At 46.2% G+C, this 26,994-nt stretch overlaps 1 protein-coding gene and 2 long non-coding RNA genes across 6 annotated transcripts in view; 2 read left to right on the top strand and 1 right to left on the bottom strand.

Annotated features, from left to right (window-relative positions):
- LOC109490278 overlaps positions 1-767 on the top strand; it is a 125,007-nt gene extending 124,240 nt beyond the window's left edge. For both annotated transcript variants that reach the window (XR_002143578.2, XR_004619085.1), the window contains 2 exons: positions 120-307; positions 626-767. This is a non-coding gene — a long non-coding RNA (uncharacterized LOC109490278). The remainder of the gene's footprint in view (positions 1-119; positions 308-625) is intronic.
- The window catches only part of ZFHX3 (zinc finger homeobox 3), a 233,449-nt gene continuing 206,455 nt past the window's right edge, over positions 1-26,994 (bottom strand). For all 3 annotated transcript variants that reach the window (XM_019804176.2, XM_034638770.1, XM_019804177.2), the window contains 5 exons: positions 24,461-24,594; positions 24,115-24,315; positions 12,442-12,544; positions 5,721-11,153; positions 1-1,784 (listed from right to left, as the gene is read on the bottom strand). In XM_019804176.2, the coding sequence (XP_019659735.2) occupies positions 121-1,784; positions 5,721-11,153; positions 12,442-12,544; positions 24,115-24,315; positions 24,461-24,594 (7,535 nt within the window). In that variant the 3' untranslated portion in view covers positions 1-120. The remainder of the gene's footprint in view (positions 1,785-5,720; positions 11,154-12,441; positions 12,545-24,114; positions 24,316-24,460; positions 24,595-26,994) is intronic.
- On the top strand, positions 1,783-11,170 carry LOC117795203. Its single transcript, XR_004619086.1, has 3 exons — positions 1,783-5,222; positions 8,668-8,887; positions 11,036-11,170. It is a non-coding gene; the product is annotated as an uncharacterized LOC117795203 (long non-coding RNA).

Genomic DNA, 26,994 nt, shown 5'->3' with positions numbered 1-26,994 from the left:
TTTTTTTTTTTTTTTTTTTTGGTTAGAAGCTTTGGAATTGCAGTTAGTCTATTTTTGAAATTGGTTTGTTATTAATCTTTTTATTTAAATTCATTTGTTTGTATTGTTCATCTTCAAAGCTTACAATCTGAAGGTGTCCGTTCCTACACTGGTCAGACCACTGTCCTTGGGGCAGCTGGGGTCTTTGGGACCCTCCACCGGGCTCGCCGGTCCGTCGGACTTTTGGCTGAGATCCGTGTCAGACTCCTCCGAATAGTCGTCTGTTGGCATCGAGGGCTGAACCCCTGAGGTGCTGCATGAACTTGAGGTAACCGTTGAAGATGAGGAGAGAGGAGGAAAAGAAGGGGGCTTCGCGGCTGAAGCCCGGGAGACCACTTGCGGCCAAGACTTCCTGGAGGCGTGGGGGGAAGCGGAGGACGAGGAGGGGGCGGCGGCCGACGGGGGAGGGGGGCTGTCGTTTGAGTGAGCGGCAGACTGCGAGGTAGATGCGGTGCTAGGATCGGGGAAGCAGGCAGAGTGAGGTAATAAACTAGGGTGCTCTTTGGCGTTTCTTGCTGCTCTCGTGATTGTTCTGTGTTTGTGCAAGGCCGACTCGAGATGTTGACTCAGAGCTTCCTCCCCACAGAGCGCGCTCTCGCACGCCAGGCAGTGGTATGAGCCGCCGCCACTACCGCCGCCACCGCCGCTGCCGCTGCCGCCGCCGCCCGTGGGGACGTGAAGCACCATCTCTTGCAGGTTCACCACAGACTGGCCGAAGAAGCAGAGGGACTTCAGGTGGCTCCTCGCCGCCTCCTCGTCACCGAAGCCCGCCTGGCACTTGCGGCAGACCAACTTGTACTGCACCTTTGGAACAATGAAGGGGTCGTAGAGGGAGTCCGCACTTTTGCTTTCTGCTTCTGGCTCTTCGGGGGGTTTCGGCAGGAGGGGGGACACCTCACGGGGTGCGTTTTTCTGCTCTTCTGGTTTGGGGGATTCTTTGGCAGGGTCTTTGTCTGGGGAAGCAGCCCCCTGGGGGACTGGGGTTTGGCTTGCTTTGGGCTGCTGCTGCACTTTTTGCTGCTGCTGTTGTAGTTGCCGCTGCTGCTGCTGCTGGATCGCCTCCTGCAGACTCTGCTGGTATTGCTGGTACTGCTGCAGTAGGGAGCCCGGGGACAGCCCCATCAGGGCCTGCGACAGTGCAGGGCTGTAGGGGAACAGGCCTTCCATGCCATACATAGGCTGCAGGTACCCGCTCTGCAGGGCGCCAGGGATCTGGGGGGCATAGTAAGGAGAGAAGCCTGGTACAAAGTAAGGAAGGAACTGGCTCGTGAGCAATGCTGTGGGGTCCGAAGTCAAGGCGGCCTGCAGGGCCTGCAGCTGGGCAGGGTCCACTGCATACTCCATGGCGGGCAGCGGGGCTGAGATCGTGGCTGTGGCCGCTGTGGGGGCCTCTCCTTTCTCCTTCTTGGGGACAGGGAGGGGCTCCCCTTTCCCTTTGTGTGCCTTTTCCTTCTCCTTTACCTTCTCACTGTCTTTGTCTTTGCGTTGCTGTTGCTGCTGTTGCGGTGGGAGCTGTGGCGCAGGTGGTGGCTGAGCTGCGGGTGGCGGCGGCTGCACCTGTGGCTGCTGCTGCTGCTGGGGTTGGGGGGGCTGCTGAGGGGCCATCGCCATGGTGGCTTGTGCTGGGGTCGGGGAGCTCAGCGATGCTGAGGACGGTTTATTTGGTAATCCAGATGTGGGGAGGCCAGGGGAAGGAACTGTTGTGCTGGGCAGACCCATCAAGTTCGGCTTAGGAGACGTTAAAGCTGAAAGAAATGAAGACAGAAAGAACCATAGGTCAGTCTGGAGTGGTGAGGTTGAAGCTCAAGATGTTGTACTTGTGTCACTGGCATGAAGTCTGAGATCTCAACGTTTAAAGTTGAAAGACCCTCTCAAAACCACCATTTTCAATAGAGGGGTCTCACCAGGCTCAGGGCTGGATAGCTTTGTATTCTAATCAGTGTCCAATCCTGGGTCAGCTCCCCTCATTCCCCTTTCAGTTAAACAACTTCTAACACCTTCCTGCCACACATGCCACACCCACTAATCCATATGTTCTTAGCCCAGTTCCCCAAACTAGCTGTTTCCAGCTCGGACATGTGAACCAAAGGCCTTCATCAAAGCTCCACAGGAATAGTGTCGCTAACAGGCCCCACCAGAAGCTGTAGAGGAGAGAGGTAACAGGAGAAGAAAGCAAAATGCAAGAAACCTGGCCAAGTCCCCAAGACCATGTGAACAGACAAATGTGCCTCTCTGGCCTGCACAATCCATTCAGGGAAAACTGTCCCATTACCTTGGCTCAGGTAATCTTTAACAAAGCTGTTGAAAAATGTAACCATCTAGGAAGATGATTCTGAAGTTTGCTGGAGAAATGAGCATTCTCTCTTCCAACACATTTGAATGACATATAGAAAGACTGCAGATGCTTCAGAAAGTAGCATCAGAAATGGAAAGACCCAGGGGCGCCTGGGTGGCACAGCGGTTAAGCGTCTGCCTTCGGCTCAGGGCGTGATCCCGGTGTTGTGGGATCAAGCCACATCAGGTTCCTCTGCTGTGACTGCTTCTTCCTCTCCCACTCCCCCTGCTTGTGTTCCCTCTCTCGCTGGCTGTCTTCTATCTCTGTCAAATAAATAAATAAAATCTTTAAAAAAAAAAAAAAAAAGGAAAGACCTAAAGTGTTGGTACCACTGCAACCTACTCATACTTATGGGTAGCAAAGGTCTTTGCCAAGTCACCAGGCCCACATGGGGTACAGCCCCATCTGTAGTCACACTCTGCCTATGAAGCCTTCACCCAGCCCAGAGCCTAATGTCCTCCCTCACCCCTACTTCTCTCCTGGTTTGAGTCTTTTGTTCCAGGGTGTTGGAAGACAGCGCTGCTCCTGGTACATCAACCTGCAGGTGCATTAAGACACTAGACCGTATTCATCGCTTCTCTTCAGAGGGTACCAAAATGTAAAATAAAAAAATCCCACAGCTCTTCACTATTTCATCTGGACTACCTTCTCCCAGAAAGCTGGGGTTAGGGATTCTAGAACATGACCCTGTCCTTGTGAGAAAACACGGAGAAGCCCAGACCTGGGTGAAGAGAATGTTGGCTTCACAGTGGTGCAGCATTTAAAAACCCTCAAACTTCAGATGAAGAGAACAAGGTTGCCTCAAGTTGCCAATCCCAGAAAAATAAACCATTAACGTTTGGAAAGCCAAGGAGGATGCTTCCCTTGGCTTTGTATAGCAGCATTAATTTGTTCTCTCAAAACAGCAGAAAGGAACCACTGAGATGAAGTCATTCAGTTTCCTCAATGCACAGAAGGAACTGAAACCAGAAAGAAGTATCTATCTGACTCAGAAAAAGCCAGTAAAGGTTCATTGGTTAAACTGCCATGCACAAGGAGAGTGAATGGATTATGAATTCGACAACTTAGGACATGGCTAAAAAATCAGCGAGGCAAGGGGCGCCTGGGTGGCACAGCGGTTAAGCGTCCGCCTTTGGCTCAGGGCGTGATCCTGGCGTTGTGGGATCGAGCCCCACATCAGGCTCTTCTGCTATGAGCCTGCTTCTTCCTCTCCCCCCCCCCCCCCCGCTTGTGTTCCCTCTCTCGCTGGCTGTCTCTATCTCTGTCGAATAAATAAAATAAAATCTTAAAAAAAAAAAAAATCAGCGAGGCAAGGAAAAAACATCTAGAGATTTCTCCATCTCTGTGGCATCAGGCTTTCAGGAGAAAGATCCAGGTCAGAAGGACTTAAACTGACTTCTTCTCTTCTATTAGAGGAAGAAACTGTAAGGCTCATTTACAGAATCCTTGCTATATTTACCAAGCTCTATACTAACCATGTTTGATATAGTAGCTCAATATATTCTCAAAATAGTTCTGTGACCTCAGTTTTCTCATCAGCAAGATTAGAACCAAGGAAGGCATTTCATCACCCTGATGCTTGTCGTGCACTGCTGGAGTCAGACTGACGCAGTGTAGATTGTGTTTGACACAGAGCTGCTATGTGGCCTTAGGCCCCCTGACTGCACGGAACCTCAACTTTCTACAATACATGGGTGCAGGGACTAAATGAAAGATCATATGGAAAGAGCTTACCATTGGACCTGACAAATACAAGTTCCTTCCCCCATTCCAGATCCAGTGCTCCTATGAGCTGTGGTACAGTCAGGTGGTGGTAAGTGGGACACACTGGTAACCCTGGCTGCCTCTAGTAATTAAGAGCATACCTTTCTATCTTGAGTCCACTCTTAGTGGTCAGAACCTGAGTAGCACTAAGCATATACCTGTTGACTGACTGGCTCATATTGGGTGTTGTGGAAGGAGCACATAGCACTGGGAGCCGGGAGGCCTGGGTGGGAGCTCTGGCTCCTACCCTAGCTTGCTGAATGGTCTTGACCTCTCTGGCCCTCAGTTTTCTCATCTGTAAAACAAGGGGAATAGATCAGACATTCTAATTTTTTTTTCACATTATTATGAAATGTTGGGCCATCCCAAGCCCTTCTGCCAAGGTCCTGGGCTACAAGGGTAATTCAGTGCCTCGACACTTTCCATAGCTTGATTCTTGGCTTATGGCTAGTTGGCTTTAGCATAAATCTGTGACCTTACTTGCCAACAACTATAAGCAATGACTTAGACATCTTAATGCTCTTACCACTTCAACCCCTGGGAACAGGGACTCTAGAGGGCTCTCCTTTGGTAAAGGTACACTGGTCAATGTGGGGGGGGGGGATCTTGCTGACTTGTGCTTAAATATCACAGGGTCCTGGAGGTCCAATTTAGGAAAGATAGCTGGCTCCAGAGAAGACAGGTGAGGACAGAGGAGGAGGAACAAGAGAGGGACACAGGAAGAACCATCAAACTCCCTATTAATAATAGCAGAAAAATAAGTACCAAGTATTTGACTGAATTATGGGGCTGGGCGGGGGGGCAAAGAGAGATGGGTGAAAGGAAATGAAGGGGTGATATGAATGAAGACTCCTAAAAATGAGCATTAATGTTTGTCTGAAGATTCAGAACCATATTGCCCAGTAACAGGATTCCTGGTCAATACATTCAAGTACAAAGGTAGTCTCATTATAATGAAACTAATATAACCACTGTTGTTCTGGCCAGGTAAGAAGCCCAGGAGTAAGGATCCATTTATGAGAGCTTTCTTCCTGATAGCAGTTCTGCCAGAACAGCTCCCTAAAAACAGGGGCAGGGACCACAGGTAAGGACAAGGACTTGATTTAAGTTCTCTTGGACCAGTTTCCATAAAGCATGATCCAGAATTAGCTAGGATAGTCAAATGCCTTCTATTTTCAACAACTATCTAGATGGGATCATCAATTTCACAAAGACTGACTAGAAGGGTCTATGCTGGAAACCTCTTTCTTGAAAATAACCCAGGATTTAGGATGCGAGGACCCTCAGGTTCTTCCCTGTAACACACACCCTGGTTGTGTTACGGAACACAGGGCAAGAGACTAATTTCAGAGCAGACTTTTCTAACCAGGGGGTCCCACCCCTGAGACTGGGAAGTCAGAAAACCACAGGACTAGGGAGACTCAGTGGAAGGGACCCAGAAGTTCTGTTGCTGTTAGAAAACTAGAAAGGGAAGTTTCTGCCTATCTGCCCAACATTCAGAGGGTGTGGATGGTAGCCACAGAACAAAATGCTAATTGGTCAGCTATTTAATGCTGTAAGAATCACCTAGAGCAGAACCCACCTGTGTTGGATGGAGTAAAGCCTGGCAAGGAGGGGCTGTTGAGGCCGGGGAGCAACACAGGAGGAATGCCCTGGAGCGCCGGATATGCTGTAGGAAGGTTAAGAGCCTGAAGAGGGGCATTGTCAAACATCCCCTGCTGCTGAGCTGCCAGTCCGAGGACCTCATTGGCCTTTTTAATCCGGTCCAACTCTTGTTGAGCCATCAACTGACGTACAGTGGCTGGGTCGAAGTATTCTTTCTCCTTGTCCAACTGGCTTCCAATGGTGTCCTTAACTTTGGAGATATGCTGCTGGGAAAAGATATGGTCACGTACAGACAGCCGAGCGCTGTACTTGATGCCACACAAAGTGCACTCTGTTTTCGGTCCCTCATAACTTGTTTGGTTTATACCAAAATGCTTGGCCATGCTTAACTTGGACTTCTTTTCTTTTGCCCGGGCATTCTGGAACCAGACCTGAACAACTCTCTTTGGCAGTCCAATATCATTGCCCAGGACCTCACACTCTAGCATGGTGGGCGTCCTGTAGTCATTAAAGCATGACTTGAGGACTTTCAGCTGCAAATTGGTCATTTGAGTGCGAAAACGTTTCTGCCCTGGCCGATCCCCACTGTCTCCAGATTTGCCTGCTGACCCACTTGCACCAGGACTTGGGGAGCACGGGTCTGCAAGGCTCGAAGTTTCACTGTAGTCCACTGTACCTTCATTGTCATATTCCTTGCTGTAAAAGCTTGGGGCTGGGCTGACCAGACCAGATGACAGCCTATCTTCATACTCAGACATTGCCATCATGGCTGCTTTGGTCAACCCTTCATTGGGTGCAGAAGAGGATTTGGTTTCAGTTGCTATTCCCGTCGCACTGTCATTATCTGCATTGCCCTCGTCTCCGGTAGTGGTATCTGTGATTGCTGTGTTGACAGAGGAACAGTCGTCGTTGTCCAGCTTAGTTTGGTCAAAGTTTAGATTAACTGAGGAGATGGAGGGGCTTTCAAAGTCTTCAATCCCTTCCACCTTGATGGAAGAAGGGCTAAGGAGAGTTCTGGGAGACAACTCCATGGTTTTACTCACAGGTGAGAGGGGGACACCTTGGCCGTCACTACTGCTGGGGGGTAGGTGGGAAAAGCTGGCCCCATCAAAAATATCTCCTTTCATCTGGAGTCCCCCATCGCAGTCTAAGAGCATTGCAGACAGAGTTAGGTTGTAGCCAGCTCTCTTGGCTTCATGCCAATGACGGGACCGGATATGAGCCTCGAGGGCAGTCTTGGCTTTGAAGAGTGCTCTGCAAAAAGGGCATCTTCTGTGGGCCTGGGCTGGGCCCACAGCCCGGAACTGTCCTTTCCGTTCCCGGGCTCGCGTATTCTGAAACCAGACTTGTACCACGCGTTTCTTCAAGCCCACCTCGTGCGCAATGTGATCCAACATCTTTCGAGTTGGATTGGAGTCTAATAGATACTTTTGGTACAGAATTTCTAGCTGTTCTGGTGTAATGGTTGTCCTCAAACGCTTGTCTCTCTGAGGTTCTTCTCCTCCTGTCCCACTGTCATTTTCTCCAGGGCTAGCACTGGCCTTTTCCTCCAGCTTCCTCTTCAGGGTGTTCATTGTGGAGGTTGGAGTTGAAGGAGAAGTGGCCGAGCTGGCTGGAATCTGAGGTATAGCCCCAGAGAGCAGCTGGCTCGCCAGGAGTGGGTTACTAGGGTCAAACAGCATGAAAGGCATATCCAGTGACCTGTCCAAAAACTGGGGGTGGATGAACTGGTTCTGTGCACTCAGGAAATGAAGCTGCTGATGCTCCTGCCAGTGCTCAAATGATGGAAATGCCAGCTTACACTGATCACACTGGTAGGGGATTAGCTGAGGAGGTAGGTTTGCCAACTGCTGAGGAGTCGATGTGTGGAGGGGCTTGAGGGGCAGGTGGGAGAGCTGGGAAGGACTAGGGCTTGACTGGGGTAAGGGACACTGAGGTGGGGGTGCTTGTGGAGGCGGCTGTGGTAACGCAGTGGGGGAAGTGAGCTGTGGGAGCTTTTGCTGGGCTGCGTTTGTCTTCTGCTCGGCCTGGTCTTGCTGCTGCAGCTCTGCCTTTGGTTGTCCTTGCTTTTCTTGGGTTTGGTTTGGCTGTGCACTGGGAGGTTCAGCCTGCTTTGGTTTCTCATCACTTGCCTCTGTTTTCGAACTAAAAGTGGCCAGTTCATCAGCCTCCGCTGTGAGCTGTAAGAAAGCGGAGGAGGCTGCATTGGCGGATGGTGCTGGGGCGCTGTAAGCCTGTGAGGGCATCGGGGTGCTGCAGGAGGAGCTGGTGGGTGTCAGGATTTCCATGGCATCCATGGAATCCTCATTTTGGCTGTCATCCTGCCCCTCCTCATCCTCATCCTTGTAACACAGCTTCTTCTGATGCTTGATGAGATCAAAGATGCGCTGAAACACCAGGCTGCATTTTTTGCACTGATAGTTCAAGTTGCTTGTTCGAATATACCTGTCATTTGTAAGCTCACGCCGCTCTCCATCTTTGCCCTCCCCCTGATTCTCATAATTTTTCCTGGCCTTCTGTCGGGCATTTTGAAACCACACCACTATGACTCGGGTTGGAAGGTTTAGTAAATTAGAGAGTTGCTCAAATTCGTCATCCTTTGGGTAGGCATTGGCATCAAAGAAGTCCTGTAGGACCCTCAGCTGGTAGTCAGTAAACCTTGTTCTTGAAGACCTCTTGCTTCCCCAGTACTCCTGCTTCTGAGGTTCTGGCGAAGGGGGCCGGGAGTCGATCTTGAGCTCCTCCAGGCTGGTGATAGGAGGATTGCTAAAGTTGTAAGGGGAATCCTTGTTACGTTGCCGCTCTTTGAAGAGGGTGTTTCTGAACCAGTGCTTGATCACTTTCTGGGGCAACCCAGACTTGTCTGCCATTTCTTTGATCTGCTCTTCACTGGGGGAGTTGTTAATGTCAAAATACTGCCGCAGGACCCGGAGCTGGTCATCCGTGATCCTGGTGCGAGGCCTCTTGTTCTGCTGTTGGAGGAGGCTTGGATTTAGCTGATGCTGGTACAGCTGGGCCAGGTCCGCGGGCAGAGGCTCCACAGGTCCAAGCTGAGGGGGCAGCTGAGCCGGCAAGGTCTGCAGTGGCATCGTCTGCATCATCAGCGGTGAGAAGATGGGCAGCTCCATGGGCATGGAGAGTTGGGTGAGTGGCACGGATGGCTGGGTCGGTGCAATCGTGGGTGAGGTGATGGGTGGGGCTGACGCGGGGATGGCCGGCGTGGAAGCTGGCTGAGGTGGTGCTGCAGGAAGGGGGGGTGGAGGAGGCGGCGGGGGAGGCGGCGGCGGCGGCTCTGGGGTCTGGGGCCTCAGGGGGTACAGTTTATCGTAGTGTTCTCGGTACTGTTTAGCAAATCTCTCTAGCTGTTTAAAGGGGAAGTAGTTTTGATGAACGTGCTCTTGATGACTCTTTAAAATCAAGATGTTAGAAAACAACTTGCCACAGGAGTCACACTCAAGCTTTTCCAGATTTTCTCCCTGCTCCGTCTTCCCATTCTTCTTCTGCACCTTCTGCTTGTTCTCATTGTACTGAATGACCAGCTCAAAGCCAAAGTTCTCCAGCAGGGCTTTGGTGGCATTCCCTCTTGCATCTGAGGCGATGCGTGGAGGGAGCATGGAAGGCTCAGAACTAGCTGCTGGTGCCAACTCTTTCTTCTCTTTAGCCTTCAAGGCATCTGGCAGCAACTCTTTGGGTCCTGGGTTGCCCTCACCCACCTCCGCACTATCCCTCTCTCTCTGGCTTTCTTTTTCCTTTTCTTTGATGATCAATTTGTTTTTCTTTTCGGAGTGCTGGCTTGGTTGTAGAAGGGCAGAGTGAGTCTGGGACAGAGAGAGCTGGCTTTGCTGTTGCTGCTGCAGGATCTGCTGGTGGCTCTGCGGTGGGATCTGAACCTGAGCCTTGAGATCATCCAGCAGGCCCGGGCCCGTCCCCGTCAGTGTCAGCGCCCCGCTGGTCACGGGCAAGCTCACCTCAGGGCTGAGCTGGAACTCTGCACTGGGGATGTAGAAGGGGAAGAGGAGATGCTGCTGCTGCTGCAGCTGCAGCAGGGTCTCCGTGGTCATGGGGAAGTGAGGCAGCAGGGTGGGGCTAAACAGCTGAGACTGGATCAGGGCCGCCTGCTGCTGCAGCTCCTGCTGCAGGTGAGCTTGTACTTGAGCCTGAGCCTGGGCCAGTGTCTGTGCTTGCTGCTGCTGCTGCTGCTGCTGCTGCTGTCGGGATGCAATCATATCTGCCAGCTTCTTCCGATTGGCCTCCTTGGGCTCTGAAGGGGAAGTAATATTGGCACCGATGGGATTCCCCAGGGGTGGCATCCCTACGCTTTCCGTGGGCACTTGGCTCAGTAAATTGGAGCTTGGAGTGATGCCAGCACTGCTTGGATTGGTGGTGGTAAAGGTGTTACTGCCACTGGTGCTCACAGGACTTGGGGTGGAGGAGCTCAGGGGGACACTGCTGCTATTCCCCGTCCCATTGCTACTGCCACTTGCAGCCTCCAGCTTGGCTGCTCGGGCCTTGGTCTGATGCAACACAGACCGCATGTGGATCTCCAAAGTGGAACTCTGGCTATAGGCCACGTTACAAGTGTTACACTTGAAAGGTTTGTTGTCCGGGCTGCTGGTGGGTTCTGGCTGACCGGTTGCCGATTCTTGAAGGGCTCTCTTTAACTTATGTAGGTGGGAGACAGAATTGTAGTGCACTAGCAGGATATTCTTTTGAGTGAAAGATTCCTTGCAGACTGTACACTTGTAAGGGCGAGAAGGGTCTAGAAATTTCTCCATGGTGAAATTGGGGCCTTTTCTGAAAGGTAGAGCTCTCTTTGGCTCTAAGCCTGAATCTTCTTGTACTGACCCAGAGTCACTGCCCGTTGGGCTCTGTTTGTCTTCTAAGTCACTCTCTTCCTCCTTGTCTTCCTCAACAATTATGGTGTGGTCCTCCGCCAGGGTAGGGTCTCCCATTGCCAGGAGGTCCCCATTGGCCAGAAGGCCACCATAAAGCTGTTGGATGTCAGCCTCGCTCAACTCCAGGTGGCTTGTCTCAAGGTGTTTTTTCAGAGCCTGAAAAGTTCGGAAACTACGCTGACAAAGACAGCACATTGTGGCAGCTCTGATCACATGGTACTGAGAATGGAGCTGCAGCTTTTCAATGGTCTTGAAAGCCAAGCTGCACTGATTACAGCGATACTTGTACACATGGCGATCTGACACAGGCAGCTGAGGCCTCTTGGCATGAACCTCATTGAAGTGCGTTTGAAGAGTGGCAGAAGTTTTGAAAACCTGATTGCACCCTTTCTTCCAGCATAGGAAGCCTGAATCTTCTCTCACAGAACCTGGGTCAGCAGAAGAGGATTTCACATCTCCACTGTGCTCTGCGCTTACAGAAGGCAAGATGTTCTTTCCCAGATCCTCTGAGGTTTCTGTAATTTAAAAAAAGAAAGAAAAAAAAAAAAGCCAAGCCCAATGATAAAGAAGGCTTTGTTTCAAGGATGGCACCCACAGCTATCTACCTAGCAAGTGAACACAGAATCTTATAATAAGGGAAATACCCAATTGGAACACAGACTCTCTCCACACAGCCCCTGCAAAGAGTACATATTATAAATAAGCAAGTGCACATGAACAGAGGGGACTAAAAGGAAATACAGAAGTTTCATTCATAATAGGCCTGTATCATATCTTGGATCTGTCTTTACACACCATTCAGTTGCTTGACTCAGAATCTTGAATTTCTTGAGAACTGGTTTGAAGGTTACTGATCTTAGACTGGATTCCCCTTTTAAGTGGTCTGGAACTGTAAAATATGTGAATTAATGCTGTCCTAAATTGGGGGGAATTTAAAATAACTGTCCATTGTAATATAAGAAATTCTAAGATTTTGGAATATGTTTTTTAGCTTAATTTGTTACATTACTTTTGACTGTCCTCTCAATTCAGTAAGAAACATTCAAGTGGACATTAAAATACATAAAAATTATTTTCTACAGTGATATCATCACACCCATACATATTCTGACCCTTTTAAAGTCAGCTGTCTACTTTCTAATATGGAAAAAAAATCACAAGGGGGGGAGGTGGGGCAGTAGTGGGGGGAAAGTCTTCCCAACTTAAATCTTAGCTGTTGACAAAAGGTGAAAGACGGAGAAGAGCCTCCTAAGTGGAGGTCTAATGACCCATCTAGCTAGCAGCCACCATGGGGCAGCAGCACATGTCTAAACAATGTTCTAAATGCACCTCTATGCAAGGTCCTAAGGCACTCCCAGAAGACTCAAAGAAGAACTCTGTGCAGAGGAAAGTTAGAAAGACAGCTAATGTAGTGCTCTGAAATCCCTCACCTATGCTCCAAAAGTCCCTAATAATTAAGTCCTCAGAGACTTGAGTATTTAACAGGTGAGAATGGGGAGTCATGGGTCTACTGACTGAGTCTCTGGTTATTCACTCCCTAATGTACAGTCTAAGGAGACATGTGTCTACCACAACCCCACTGGTTCCACCTTACTTTCTTTCCACTTTAAACCATATGAACAGTGTACAAATACGTGCCAGGAACCAGAGTATGAAGTAGGGGACAACAGTGCCCCCTCATCTCCTGGTCAGTTACATTCACCTCGGGAGGACTGTAAGGATTCGTGGCACTCCTGCTCAGTGACAATTTTGGCCCAATATTTCATTTTGTTTCCATTGCTAAGGGTCAAGAATGACACTAACCAGGCTGCTTTCCTGCCTCCTCCAAAGTGGAGTTCCCATCTCGATCTGGAACAGCTGCTGGGAGGAACATGCTGCTGGGCATCACCATCTCAGGGGTGGTCACCTGAGGAGTAAGAGGCAGAGAAATGAGGAGAGTCAAATGGAGAGGAAAGAGACACAAAACAGGGAAATGTGTAAAAATTATTTAATAAGCAAAATTAGCCTTCACCAGTGTAAAGCTGGAAGTGTCACTTTTCATAGCTCACTGAAGATTCATGTTTATTAGACAAAGCTCACATCAGTCAAAAGTGTTTCTACGGTTACATTCTGGACATAATTAGCAGAGCACACTTGAAGAATAATCTTATTATTAATATTTTTCCTTTATGCAGAATTTTGACTTTGATCACTGACAATGTTTTGTCATGGGCTGTGAAACTTCTTGTGCAACCAATTAGGTAGATAAGTTGAAAGGCCCACCTTAAGCTGCTGAAAACATAATAAGGGCCCTAATTAAATCATACCTAGTAAAGTACACTGTAATCTTGAAGCAGGGAGCATTGTAGTACTGTTTTCAAAATGTATTCAGGCAAGAAGAGGAGGGGAGTAAGAGCGAAGGAAAGGGTAAGAAGAAAAGAAGAGAACAAAGAGAAGGCTAAGGACATGCAGACACATTGGCAGATTATCCAGGAAACAAAATTTTGTAACCCTTTAGAAGCTAGATCAAATGCAAACAAGCATTTCTTATGACTCACTTCGGTCAAGATTTCTTCTAGAGTCTTTGCTTGAGGTGCCCAGCATCAGAGGGAACATCTGGCCAGTGTCCCAACCACACAGGGTGGGTGCCCTGCACTGCATTCTACACTAGGGCAGCTCCACCTTGACCATGGCTATCATTTGCTAATATAGCAATTCCAGAATCAGTCTGGATCAGGCAGATCCTCAGACATTTTTCTCCAGGCTTCTCTGACATCTGGCCAGAAGTTTGTCTGAAGAAGTTATCATTTGCCCCACATTAACATGATAAGCAGCCCTCAAATTCAACATAAGGATAAAAGGTTCTTCATTTAAAAAAGAAGTAATGTCCCTTTGCCTGCTATAGGGTGGAAAGGTAGTAGGTGATGATCCTGTGAAATGAATTAGAAATGGTCTCCTGTTTGATGACATCCTGAGAAATGAACTGAACAGAAACTACATTCACACCACTAACCTTTCTACATGGCGTCCAGCCCCACCTGAAGGAATTATTTTCCCATGAAACTCAGGTATCTCAATAGCTGTAGTTGCTGGTGCAAAGGCTGGAGCACCTCATTTACTGTTCAAAATTAAATATTTTAAATAAATCACTATTAATTTTGAATAGCTTTAAGATTCTGTACTTGCTCATAATAGCTGATGACATGTTCCCTAGAAACATCGGTGACAGGCTCCAGTGCTAAGGTAAGTCATCAATACATTTAGGGGTATTAGAATAATCTCAGCAACCCAGACGTTTATAGGTGTAAAAATTAAGCAACAGGCACTATGGAGAAGGGTTCTGAGAAAGCTCGTGTTTATGAAGAGCAGGTGCATGGCAGGTGAATGTGTGTGACACAGAATTCCTGCTCACAGACATCTGCACCCTCACACAAAGCTCGTCAGCAGCTGGTTAAGGCTAGCTGTTGATGAATCGTTAGGAATGGAGCAGAGATTGCCAAACTCATTCTATTTTCTTTTTAATAGAAAGAATTTCTGACCAGTATGGTTGGGGAGTCCAGCGGGAATCCAAGAAGTGAAAGGTCACCGATTAATTTATAGTCCTCAGCCAAGGGGGAGCACGAGGTTGGGGGCAAGAGGGGGAGAAAGGGAAAGGAAAAAAGACTCCCCCCCACCTCCTTTCTCGGTTGTAGCTGCAGGATCAGTCCTTTCCAGGGATCTTTAGGAATTATGAAAAATGAATCATGAAAAATAAAAAAAAAAAGCCCTACAGAGTAAAAAAGAATAAAATTATCTAACACCTCAGCTGCACATCATTATAGAAAACTGTGGGCTTTTTATACGCATTACAGTAAGGCAGACATCCCCTCTAACAGACTCAGTACGACGGATCAGTAATTGTTTTCATACACTTTAATTAGAAAAACTCAGATGGCTATGAATAATAATGGAAAAGAGAGACTTTTGCACTTGAAAGGTTGAAGTCAATCAAGTGTGAATGACGGCAAAAAAGAAAAAAAAAAAAGACACCAATTCATCAGCCCTCTGTTGTCTCGCCGGGACTTTAATCATAATTCCTGATTGGGATTCAGGAAGGCAGTAAGCAGAGGTTCTTTGTCTGCCTTCACCTTCCATCAATTAACTCTTCCCGAAATATAATCATCAACCTCACATGCTCCTCTGCATCTTAATCTGGGCCTCCAAACCTGTAAGTCTTGCCCCATATGTGTTTAAGTAATTACTTTTATCTACCTGCACCTTCTCATCTTTAGTGTACCCAAATTCTCTCTGGGGGAAAAAAAAAGGTTTGGCATATAAAATTTTGATGGGCAAGAAACTCCCAGGAGGCAAAGAGGACTATCCCTAAAGGGAATCCTGAGGATCCAGAAATTCTGGTGGGGTATATCTGTGCATGTGTCTTAACAGAGAGGTTGAGAATGGAAGCCTCCTTCCTGCACAGGCTACTGGAGGGCCCCACAGCGGCTCTCAGACACTAAAGTTCCCGTGTCCATTCCTCCCTCTCCTACTAGTTTCCAAAGCTTTTCACTCAAACTTTGCATGTTTTGTAAAAAAAAAAAAAAAAAAACACACAAAACAAAACATAAATATAGTCCTGCCAGCAGATCATGGAGGAGTTCTGCTCCGTGAGGAAAAGGAGAGTTGGCCAAAGGCAGAGTTCCTTCAATACCTGCCTTGGCATCCCCCTTGTTTTCCAGTCCTGTCTGGCTACCAAATGGTATGGAAGGTTCAGACTGTTCTAGCCACAGCATCTGATGGATAGCTCAAAGTCATGGCAAGGGCAGTCACTCAAGTGTGCCGAGCACAGTCTATGTCTTCTATGAAGACCTTCCCTTTTGCTAGGTACGCTGGAGCATGTAGGTGCATGAGAGGACACAACCCGACTGCCGCATAACCAGAGCCATCCCGGATGTGCCCAAACCTCAGAAGTGCTCAGATAACTGGATGGCACCACCTTCCAGCAGAGGAAACACACACATGCAAACAGTCGAATTTCCTCCCTCCCACCTCTCTCCATCTTCCCACTTCTCCATCACAGGCTCAGAAGTCAAACAGAAAAGTTACTGGTTTGGCCAGATGACAGTACACAATTGGTACAAACATGTACACGTTCTACCTTTCACTATACCATCCACAAAGATTGCTTCTTCTCATAATCTGTACACCCACAGACATTCAATACATTAAATTATGTCCCCAATACTCAATGTACAGAGAGGACCCAAGACCGTTAAAGCAGACTTTTGGGGCACCTGCATGGCGCAGTCGGTTGAGCAACTGACTTGTGGATTTGGCTCAGGTTGTGATCTTGGGGTCGTGGGATCAAGTCTCAAGTTGGGCTCGTGCTCAGCGCAGAGTGTGTTGGGGATTCTCTCTCCCTCTCCCACTGTCCCCACCGCTGTCTGTGTGCATGTACTCTCTCAAATAGATACATCTTTAAAAACAAAAACAGACTTTTAACCTAGAATATAACAAAGCCTGCTCTAGTAAGAAAATTCAATTGATTAGAGCCATTACTTCCTCAGAATTTGGGTCTTCCAAGATTGGCCTTGGCGATGCAAAGGGGAATTCCATGGTAATCTTCTAGGTACCACAAATGTTCCCCCACAGAGTACGCAGAGTTGATGGGAATGTAGGAAAAAAACAATCATCTGACCTGGGGTGCTGACAGTTAGGAAACGGTAGCTCTGCTACCTTCCTAACAAGTAAAGAGGTCTCATGTTTACGAGAAAAATGTGGAGTTCTGATGCTAGAAATCTTCAAGTTTAAGCAGTTCTCATAAATAACAATAGAAATAAAAGCGTTCCACACTGATACTAAAAGTCTTAAAGCTTAAGCAATTTCAAAACAACTTAGTGTTGAGAAGTAAGGGCCTCAAGTGACTCTCTGCTCACCCATCCATCTGAACATCATTCACTGTATATTGTACAGGGTCCCTGTATTGCATGCTTGTAAGATATAGTGAGACACTGTCCTTGTGCCCAAGAAGCTTGCAAGCCAGAATATTAACCTTCCAGAGAGCATAACCTCAGAAAATCTGATGAAGGCTGCAGATGCCTAAAGAAATAGTTTCACACAGAGACTACTACAGATAATTTCAGGAAATCACAGGCTCCCTTAGGGGAAAATCCATGGACTCAAGTTAACTATCTTTAGATAGTCACCCAGAGGTGACCTGGGTTCATAAATACCTAGGTTCCTACCTCTGTTGGGTTCACCATTGTTTTGGATTATGATTTGATTCCTTTCAAGCTTGTATCAGGGGAGTTGGGCCCCAAACCCCAAGGACACGCCTTATAAAACCCAGAGGCTTGGATGTGGGTCTGGTCCTCATTATGAGATTTGGGAGGGGCCACTGTTATTTCTTCTTTCTTAGTCAAAGAAGCTGGAATTATAAGGAGCCTTCCTCACTTCTTGCTTTCTCCAGGTCATGGATGTGGAATGGTCAAATACAGCACCCCAAACAGCCAAGGGGTATACCATGCTAAGTTCTCATGGGACTGTCCATGCAAATTCACCTCAAGGCCACCTTGTCTGAAGTTAGATCGATACAACCAATGTATTCCACATGCTGGAAAGCAAAGACATTTTCTTAGAAAATGTGTTGAATCTAGTTTCTCTGAGACCCTCATCCCTACAGCTTTAGTTGGCATTGCTCGCCTAACTAGGATATCTTTCTGAAAGGCTCGCTATTCCAAGTGAAAAAATACATTTACCAAAACCTAGACTCCCAAGGAAGCCTCAAATCCTTCACTTTTCAGTGAAAATCAATAGAATGAGGAACCTCAAGTGGAAGGAAAAAGAGGCAAAGCCTCAGACACAGGCCTTCCTGATACAGACCCGGCCAGTCTCTATATCCTTGTGAATAAGGAATTGGATAGATTAAAAAAATGAAGTTAAAACCCAACTGTTTCCAGAGCGAAGCATTCTAGCTAATGGTGTATCTGAAGGCTGCAGTGGAAGTCGGGGTGCTCACTTCCACACCCAGTCAGCTGCTGGGACTGCCAGCTCGTCTCTGGACTTCTGCAGCCAGGGCTTCAGAGCTGTTTTCCCTTCCTTTACCACCTTGCAAATGTGCCAGGCTGTGCACTGGACCACAGAGGTTAGAGGGCCTAGTTCCTCTCTCTGTCTTGTTTCCTTTCTATAATGTCTTCTATGTGGTTGTCTATCCTTTTTTTTTTTAAAACCTAAAACTCATGAGAAAAAACTGCAGGGCCACGTTCACATTCATGTGGGCCAGAAACCAATACAGTCCTACCTAACCAGAGTTTAAAAACTAAGAATGAGAAAGGGGGGGGGGAAAGGTGAGCGGGAGAATAGGAAACACAGGAACAGTTAACACACACACACACACACACACACACACACACACACAGGGCAACAGAAAAGAGAGTGGAGAAGGAGAATGGATTGGAGAGAAAAGCTTCATTAGACTCAGAGAGGCAAGCAGTGGCAGTATACCAAGGTCACTTCTAATTTAGACCATCTAATTGGCAAACAGGCTCCAAATGGCTATCATCTCACAGGGCTTGGAATTAATGAAGCCCGATTATTTTCATTACCTTCCTCTGAGATAGAGACAAAGTGAGAGAGCTGGTACCCACGCAGGTGCAAAAGCCCCAGGGCTAGTGGCCACCCGCTGCCCCAGTAAGGAGGGGGCCAGTCAGCCAGCCTGTCCCAGCAGCTCAGAGATGCACAGGCATAGAAGCACAGGGAGACACAGACAATGACTGAAAGAAACAAGGAGACAAACTACTGCTCCTGAGTGGGGGGAGGGAGAGGGAGGGAGACACGGATGGTGAGAGGGAGAGAGAAAGCTGCAGGCAGTGCAGGGTGCAGGGCCACGAGCAGAGAAGGGAAATCTGCATGTACGGGAAATACAGGAAGTAAGAACTACCAAAGGGAGAAAAGATGAAGGGCTAGAGAAAAAGGTGTTCCTGGGCTGTTCAGGAGCCCATCCCCATCTCCAGTATGAGGTTATATTTTGTTAAGTGAGCAAGGAACAAAAACAATTTCCCCATATTAATGCTCCGGGAGCCCAGTGGTGTGTCCTGTCACTTAGAAGGATAGTTATCAATTAGAATAATTTAAGAGTATTGAAATGCATGCTAGGTGGTCTTTCCCATTCTCACGTAGGGGCCAGAAACATGTCCCCCCTCACCCTCACCCCTTCTTCCCCAAAAGAGTGGGGGAAATGAGGGCACAAAAGCAGCTGCTACATCCCCACCACCAATTTGAAATCTCTTAACTTCTCTGTAAGTATGTGAGAGTTCTATAGGAGCTGACACTGGGGGCAGCCTGCTCGGTCAGGTCTGAAGGGGCACTTGTCTCATCGCCCTGAGGCTTTATAGATTTCCTTCTTTCATATGACGTGTATAAAGACACTCTTTAGAGGTCTGTTTCTAATAGGCCAAGCAGAATGAAGTGCTGCGGGTGCAGTTTCCATAGTGGAGGACCAGAGCTGCAATTGTTCCCAGTGGAGAATATTTTTCAAGCCCCTTCATCGGTAAAGAGAAGGGGGCCCATGGAAGACACAGATATGAGATGCAGAGCATAAGCAAGCAGCTGTTACCATAGCAACAGACATATTAGACACTGCAGGTTCCTGAAAGCTGTCTGATAAGGTATTATTAAATGAAGTCTCCTCAAAACACTCTCCATTTACAACTGAACGGAAAGACATTGTGTAGAAAGTAATCTATTTCCATTTATCAGGGTGAAATTTACTTTTAGAAGGACTGAAACCCAATTCAAGCCAAATCCTGCAACCTTGGACCCAGACAGCAGAAAATGTTTATCAGAATTTATAGCTTTCTATACCCTGGACATACCCGATGTCTACCAAGAATTGTCTATTTGGTGGATTTTGCTGGCTTTTCCTACTCTGCAGCCGACCGCAGCTAACAGTCAAACCATTTGGCAAGGAAGGAGATTCACTCCTCTCACTGCCTTCATCCTAGCCACTCAGGGATGAAGCAGATGTAACTTTTTCCTCTTGGGGGATGAATGACCATACACTGACCATTCCTTAATGATGTGTTTTTAAAAATGGAGCTCTGATTTGAGGGTCATTTCTCATCATGCTGTTTTCAGAGTTTCCTGCTCCAGTTGACCAGGAACAAACATATATAGTCAGAAAGCCCAAACAATACTTTCCCATGGCCAATTTTCTAATAAAATTAGAGTAAAATACCCTCCAGGGGCATGATTTTAACCACAGGTTTACTATAATCACTTAGTTGTAAAACAACTGAAACTTCCATTTTAACACTGAACTTATCAAAGGAAGAACAGTGGCATCTGTTTGGATTCATCAGGGCAAACTCCAATCTTCAAATAGGATTCTGGGTTCACCCTAAGCTACAGTCACAAATTCCCCTCTCTATCATGGTTGTTCATCTTTTCCTGCTGAACTAAAGGATCAAGGTAGAAAATGTTTAATCATCTCAATGCAAACCATCCTCATAGCTTGTAAAACCAATTCAATACTGACAGCCATACAGTAACTCCATCTTCTCATGTAAAGAGTGCCAAATCATCCTTACATATACCTTTAAATAAAGAGTGAAACCCTTTTATGATTACATTTCTCATAACTTTCAACTTTGTTTCTGAATCCATTAACTTTCTCTTGTTGCTAGCAAACTGACTTCCTAAAATTACATTTCCCACAATCTGCACACTTTTAAGAAATGTCTACATTTCTAATTAAGAAAACAATCCCATTTATAATTGCACCAAAAATAATAAAGTACCTAAGAATAAACTTAACCACAGAGGTGAAAGATCTGTACTCAGAAAACTCTAAAACAGTGATAGAATGCCTGGGTGACTCAGTCGGTTAAGTGTCTGCCTTCAGCTCGAGTTATGAACCCAGGGTCCTGGGATGGAGTCCCACATTGGGCGGGAGCCTGCTTCTGCCTCTGCCCACTGCTCCCTCTGCCTGTGCTCTCTGACAAATAAATGAATAAAATCTTAAAAAAAGACAGTGATGAAAGAAATTGAAGACAACACAAAGAAATGAAAAGACATTCCATGGTCGTGGACTGGAAGAACAAATATCGTCCAAATGTCTACACAACTCAAAGCTATCTACACCTTTAATGCAATCTCTATCAAAGTACCAACAGCATTTTTCAAAAAACTGGGAAAAAAACCCTAAAATTTGTATGGAACCACAAAAGACCCTGAATTGTCAAAGTAATCTTGAAAAAAAGCTAACTACAGCTTTGTTGTCAAGTTATACAACAAAGCTGTAGTAATCAAAACAGTATGGTACTGGCATCAAAAAAACAAAACAAACAAACAAACAAACAAAAACCAAAAAACACAACTCAATGGAACAGAATAGAAAACCCAGAAATGAACCCATGATTATATGATCAATTAATCTTCAACAAAGCAGGAAAGAATATGTAATGGGAAAAAGTCTCTTCAACAAATGATGTTGGGAAAACTGGACCACTTCCTTATATCATACACAAAAATAAATTCAAAATAGATTCAAGACCTAAATGTGCGACCTGAAACCAAAAAAATCCTACAAAAGAGGGACACCTGGGTGACTCAGCTGGTTAAGTGTCCAACTCTTGATTTCGGCTCAGGTCATGATCTCAGGGTCGTGGGATTGAGCCCCGTGCTCAGTGGGGGGTCTGCTTGAGTCTCTCTCCCTCTCCATCTCTCTCTGCCCTTCCCCACTGCACTCTCTCTCACTCTAAAATAAATAAATCTTTTAAAAAAATCCTGTAGGAGAGCATAGGCAGTAATTTCTCAGACACTGACTATAGCAGCATTTTTCTAGATGTCTCCTGAGGCAAGGGAAATCAAAGAAAAAATAAACTCTTAGGATTACATCAAAATAAAAAGCTTCTTTTTTTTTTTTTTTAAGATTTTATTTATTTATTCGACAGAGATAGAGACAGCCAGCGAGAGAGGGAACACAAGCAGGGGGAGTGGGAGAGGAAGAAGCAGGCTATAGCAGACGAGCCTGATGTGGGGCTCGATCCCATAACGCCGGGATCACGCCCTGAGCTGAAGGCAGACGCTTAACCGCTGTGCCACCCAGGCGCCCCAAAATAAAAAGCTTCTAACACAGCAAAGGAACAATCAGCAAACCAAAAGACAACCTACTGAATGGGAGAAGATACTTGCAAATGATATACCCAATAAAGGGTTAGTACCCAAAATACATAAAGAACTTAAACAACTGAACATCCCCTCCCAAAGTAAACCAATTAAAATATGGGTAGAAGACATGAACAGATATTTCCCCAAAGAAGACATACAAGATGGCCAACAGATACATAAAAAATGCTCAACATCACTCATCATCAGGGAAATGCAAATCAGAACCACAAGGAGATACAACCTCACACTTGTCAGGATGGCTACAATCAAAAACACAAGAAAAAGCAAGTGTTGGTCCAGATGCAGAGCAAAGGAATTGTTGAATCCTACATAATTGAATAGAATGAATGAATTGAATTGAATAGAATGAATCCTACATAAATGAATAGAATTGTTGAATCCTACATAATTATCTTATCAGGGATTCTTCTAGAACAGGGTTTATTAGCCTGATTCCATGTATGAATTTTAAAGTATTCTTACGCTCCCTGGCATTGTACACAGTTTTGTATATGCAGAATCCTCAATGGTAGTCTTGACAGTGGTTATCCAACTTCACTATGCAGAGAATAACCCAGTAAGGCTACAGATTCACTTTCACCAGAGTCTCCAAAAAGGTTGAGAATTGCTTCTTGAGAAGGTGCTAGTGAGTGACATCCAGAAATATCTTAGGGATTGGTACCCCAGAAACACAGTAGTAACATCTTGTCCTTCAAGACCCTGTTGGTAAATGAAGACTCATAATGACCACCTGACTCACTACATGAAATGTACCTTACTCTTGCTGCTATAAAAATATGACAAACAATGGATATTTGAAATATAATTTATATTCTAGTCCCTAGTGATATATAAATGAAACGTACTGTTTAATGTAAACTGGTCATACAGATTACTATAGCTCACATTTCCTAGACCAGATTTATATTAAACAGGAAAAATAACCAGCTGAGCAAAAGAAAAATGTCATTAAGTACTGAAAATGTTTCCCACATCACCTTCTGTTCCTTCAGGCTCCTATGGTTCTAGGCCATCAGTGGGAAGGGTGATGAGGCCTGAGAAATTCCCCTTGTTATTTCCAAGGTTGGTGAGAATGCCAGTATCTATAACACAGAAACCCATTCAACCAAAGAAGATGATTTCCACTCACAGACAATCTTTTCACGATGTTCACCAGTTTATCTGAAAATACCCACGGAAAGTGAGTTTATACTTGAAAGATCTCTGAAATGAAACTTACACTAGGTCACCTTCAAGTTTCCTATTCGCTGCTAAAGTTCTCTTGATGCATTATCAATTATATGTTCCTCACGACTAAACATCACGTAGAACATGATTCATTCATCCCGTCTAACTAAATGGAATGGGAAATGCCTAGAGGTTATATGCCTGTGACCTCACGTTATAACATGGAATTCTCTAGGAAGAATACCTCTCTGGGAATCTTCACACAAAAAGGCAATCAAATTAACTTCTTATTATTCCACTATTGAAATAAATTAGAGGTGAGAGTAATTCTCTTTGGTAGTTTTTCCTCCAGTGATCGGGAAAGGGCTTGCACAGCAGTCCCACCACAGATAGAAAAAGCAGGATATCAAAATGATCTGTAGTATTTTGAGAAGTTTTCACATTACAATTAGACTTAAATCTTTACACTAAACTTTTGGGCCACGTCACAGTAGTCACTCAGAGCCAGGCTTTTAAAACCTAGGTGTAGCAACATCATGTTCAAAATGCAAAGCCATCGTCCACGAATCCACATGTGCTATCCCATGCGCCATTTTCCTGTTCTAAGAATCAAAGATGCCACTTGAGAAACTCCCACATTACAGGGTCACATTCGTAACGCTGGAAAATACGGGCTCAAATTTCAACTCTGCCACTTACAGGTGGCATCGAGTCAGCTAACTTTTCTGAGTCTCAGTTCCTCTGCTGTTAATGTACACATGTCAAACTCTTATTCTTTCAAATAAGGCTTGTTGTTTGGATGAAATGAGACTAAGAGCAACCTAGAACACCACCTACTTATTAAGGTTTGGAGAGCCCAAAGAACAATTTCTTCACGTGAACGGTTAGTTAATCTAGCCCTCTGCCTCAGACCAGGAGTGGGGATTATGAGGGAGAGTGGAGACCACAAACACAGTCCGTGCTTTGTGCCACAGTCACACCACGGTCATGCCAAGTGGAAGGCAGGTATAGGAGAACAAAGGTCGCAGAACTAGGATCATTTTTGACATTTCCAACTCTACACTGGCTTTCTCATCCAACAACACAGAGTCTTGTCCATGTTCCTCTATCACCTTTGACCTCTGGGGAAAGCGACGCCAGGGGTCGTGCTGCCGGCCGCCTTACCGTCATAATGAGCTTCTCCACGCAGTCGGGCGCCACACTGTGGAGGTGCGTGAGGTGCAGCTGGAGGTGGATCTTGTTGTTGAGCATGTCCTGGCACAGGGGGCAGCGCAGCATGGGCTGCACGGAGTGCTGCGTCATGGCATGCACCCGGAGCCGGTTGACGTCGGCGTTGCTGTACTTGCAGTAGGGACACTGGTACATCTGTGGGGAACACACCCACCCCTCCAGCTGAATCTTCAGTTCCCACCAGTGCCTGTGTCTGCCCCAAGCCCACCCACCCAAGAGTGTGCTTCCCGCTGGTGTGTAAAACACGCCCCCCGACCAGCAGAGCCCCTTCTGGTCTCACCTGCTCTGATTTGGTCTCCTCTGAGGTTTTAGGTCGCTTTGAAGAGAGAGGAGATTCCGAGCTACCTGTGAAGGAGATGCGTTTGGAGGTTGCGGGAGAATCTGTCAGCTCCTTCTCTGCTTGGCTGGACGACACTGGAAGAAAAAGCAGAAGACACGATAAGCAGCCAGACCAGGCCAGCTCCCAGAGGGTTTGTGTTGGGTGAAAATCAACATTCATTTATAGCACAGGATTTTCTTGAAACACCAAAATTCAAGTAGGATGAGCATCCGGACTGACTTATCAAGCACGCTGGAAAAGAAGCAAGTGTTCCTTTTTCCCCATGAATTTTTGTCACTACTTTAACAAATGAACACTAAGAAAAAAAGAAAAAGAAATGGACTAAAGTCCTCGGAGCTGGATTAAGCTATAATCAGTGTATTGACTTCTCCCAATCAAGACACACTCTGCAGGCCTATGCGGGGCAGTAGGGCTGAGACTGGGTGGGAGAGTCTCACCAGTTGCTTTGCCACCATCAGTCAACTCAACAACCAGACACACTCTGCTTCCACAGATGTAATCAACTATGTGCTCCCAACTTCACTGTCCCGGTGCTTGGAATCACAGCACCGCACATCACAGGAGTCATAATAAATGTGACCTGCGAAAGGTTCACACAAACTGCATGCAAATACTTGGGGGGAAAAATCAAGTCTGGGTTTAGCAACTTGCTTTTGGGGAAAAAGTAATCGAAGACTGGAATATGTAGGGCATGAATCCAACTTATAATCTAGCCAATGCTCCAGGCACAAGCGTTTATTCAGAGGAGGCAGTAAGGGGGAAAGTTTCCTATCTGCCCAAACCACACCCCATTCCACCAAAAAAACAAAACACTAATTAATGAGGAGAGTCACATAAGACTTAAGTAGCAAACAGTGTGAGTAAAAGGAGTTTTCTGAAGCGTGGAAAAGCATCTGGAAGATTTTGACGAGAAAACCGCTGGGTCAAGGGTTTAACCAGGATGGGGGGGGGGGAACCTCTCCATCGTAAACACAAATCCCAACATGGCTGGATATGGTCATTCCAAAACCTGGTCAGTATTCGAGGGTTGGTTCTCTCACTTGTTTTGGACACAGAACTTCATTTTTCATAATTTTGCTAAAAATGATTATTAAAATCCTGAAAATGGTAGTGAGAAATATATACCCATTCCCCTCATTGAAAAATAATTTGACTCGGCACTGAGGTCACTGGTTTAGAAAGCCTAATTTTTGCTCTTTCATAAAACTGCTGTCTGTCTCATCCGGTCTAGTTACCTAGCTCGTGTTTCCACTTCATGCTCAGCTTTGAAATCTGTTCTGACATGGAGACCAAGATGCTGTCATTATAGATGTGTGCTTTAATAAACAATTTTTAGAAAATCAATTTTATTCATTAAAATCATAAGGCCACAAATAATTTTGAAAAAAAATGCTAAATGCAGGAAATATTCCAGGAAGTTGATGCTCTTCCCAGAATGCACATCTTGTGACCTTTAAACCCCAGTATCTTGGTAACCTGGTCTACATAAGTTTGTAGGGCATCTATTATTTAAAAAGTACAAGGACAAGCATTTTATACACAGACCCCTCCTCCTCCCAACACACACATTCATAACAGTACTTTAATCTGTCTCGAATCGACTTCAAACCCATTTTGCTCTTAATGGGAGTTATTCATTTTCACTTGAAAGGTAATACATGACGGCTGGATATTTAATGTGATGGACTGGCTGCCGATTAACTAGGTGCTGTAACATTCTAGACCAGTTCCCCCACGGCCCACTTCCCATCTCCCAGCCCCTCAAGGAACCCCATGTCACAGGTTTTCGACCTCCCAGTATGATGGGCTCCCACCTGAATACTCCCACAACAGGAGTCCTTATGGTTCAGGGACTTAAGTGCCCCCCCACTCCCAAAAGGTTCCTTATTTCCCATTATTTTTCATTTTTGCCTACTGGTTATCCTTTCTATATTAACAGTTCAAATGATTCTACAGATGGGGTGAGTGGAGGTGTTAGGTGATACTTTCGATGCTTATTTGGTATATAGCCATTCCTTCCCCAATTCCACCTCCAGCCTGTAGGCATTGGTTAGGCTCTGTGCTTAGAGTTAGGAAAGAGCCACTATCTGCTCCTCCTTCCAATAGAGGCAAACCGAGATCCAGATGTCATTCCAAACACCCCTTTCCCGTCTTTTTGTTAGTCTGCCTGACCTGAAACAACACTCTCTTTTATAGGACCACGCACTATCTTGTAAATGATCTCAGTCTGCCACTAACCCCCGTTGGAAAGGTTGTCAACTGTGCAGTTGGACGGCCACGTGAGTGGATGAGCACAGAGGATAGGACCACCCAACTCATCTCACTCACTGGGAGCCGAAAGGCAAACACAGGGTAGCCCAGTGAGGCGTCAGCTTCCTCATCTGACCGGAGCCCACCCTCTCCCTTCAATACGGAACGCGTGGTCAATTGTGACGAGGTTGCAGAGGTGATGATTCTGGTTTCAGAAGCGACTA

Source organism: Ailuropoda melanoleuca, chromosome 12 (genome assembly GCF_002007445.2).
Source record: "Ailuropoda melanoleuca isolate Jingjing chromosome 12, ASM200744v2, whole genome shotgun sequence".
Classification (NCBI taxonomy): domain Eukaryota; kingdom Metazoa; phylum Chordata; class Mammalia; order Carnivora; family Ursidae; genus Ailuropoda; species Ailuropoda melanoleuca.
Note: the sequence above shows the minus strand (reverse complement) of the source record. Positions and strands in the feature narration are given on the sequence as shown.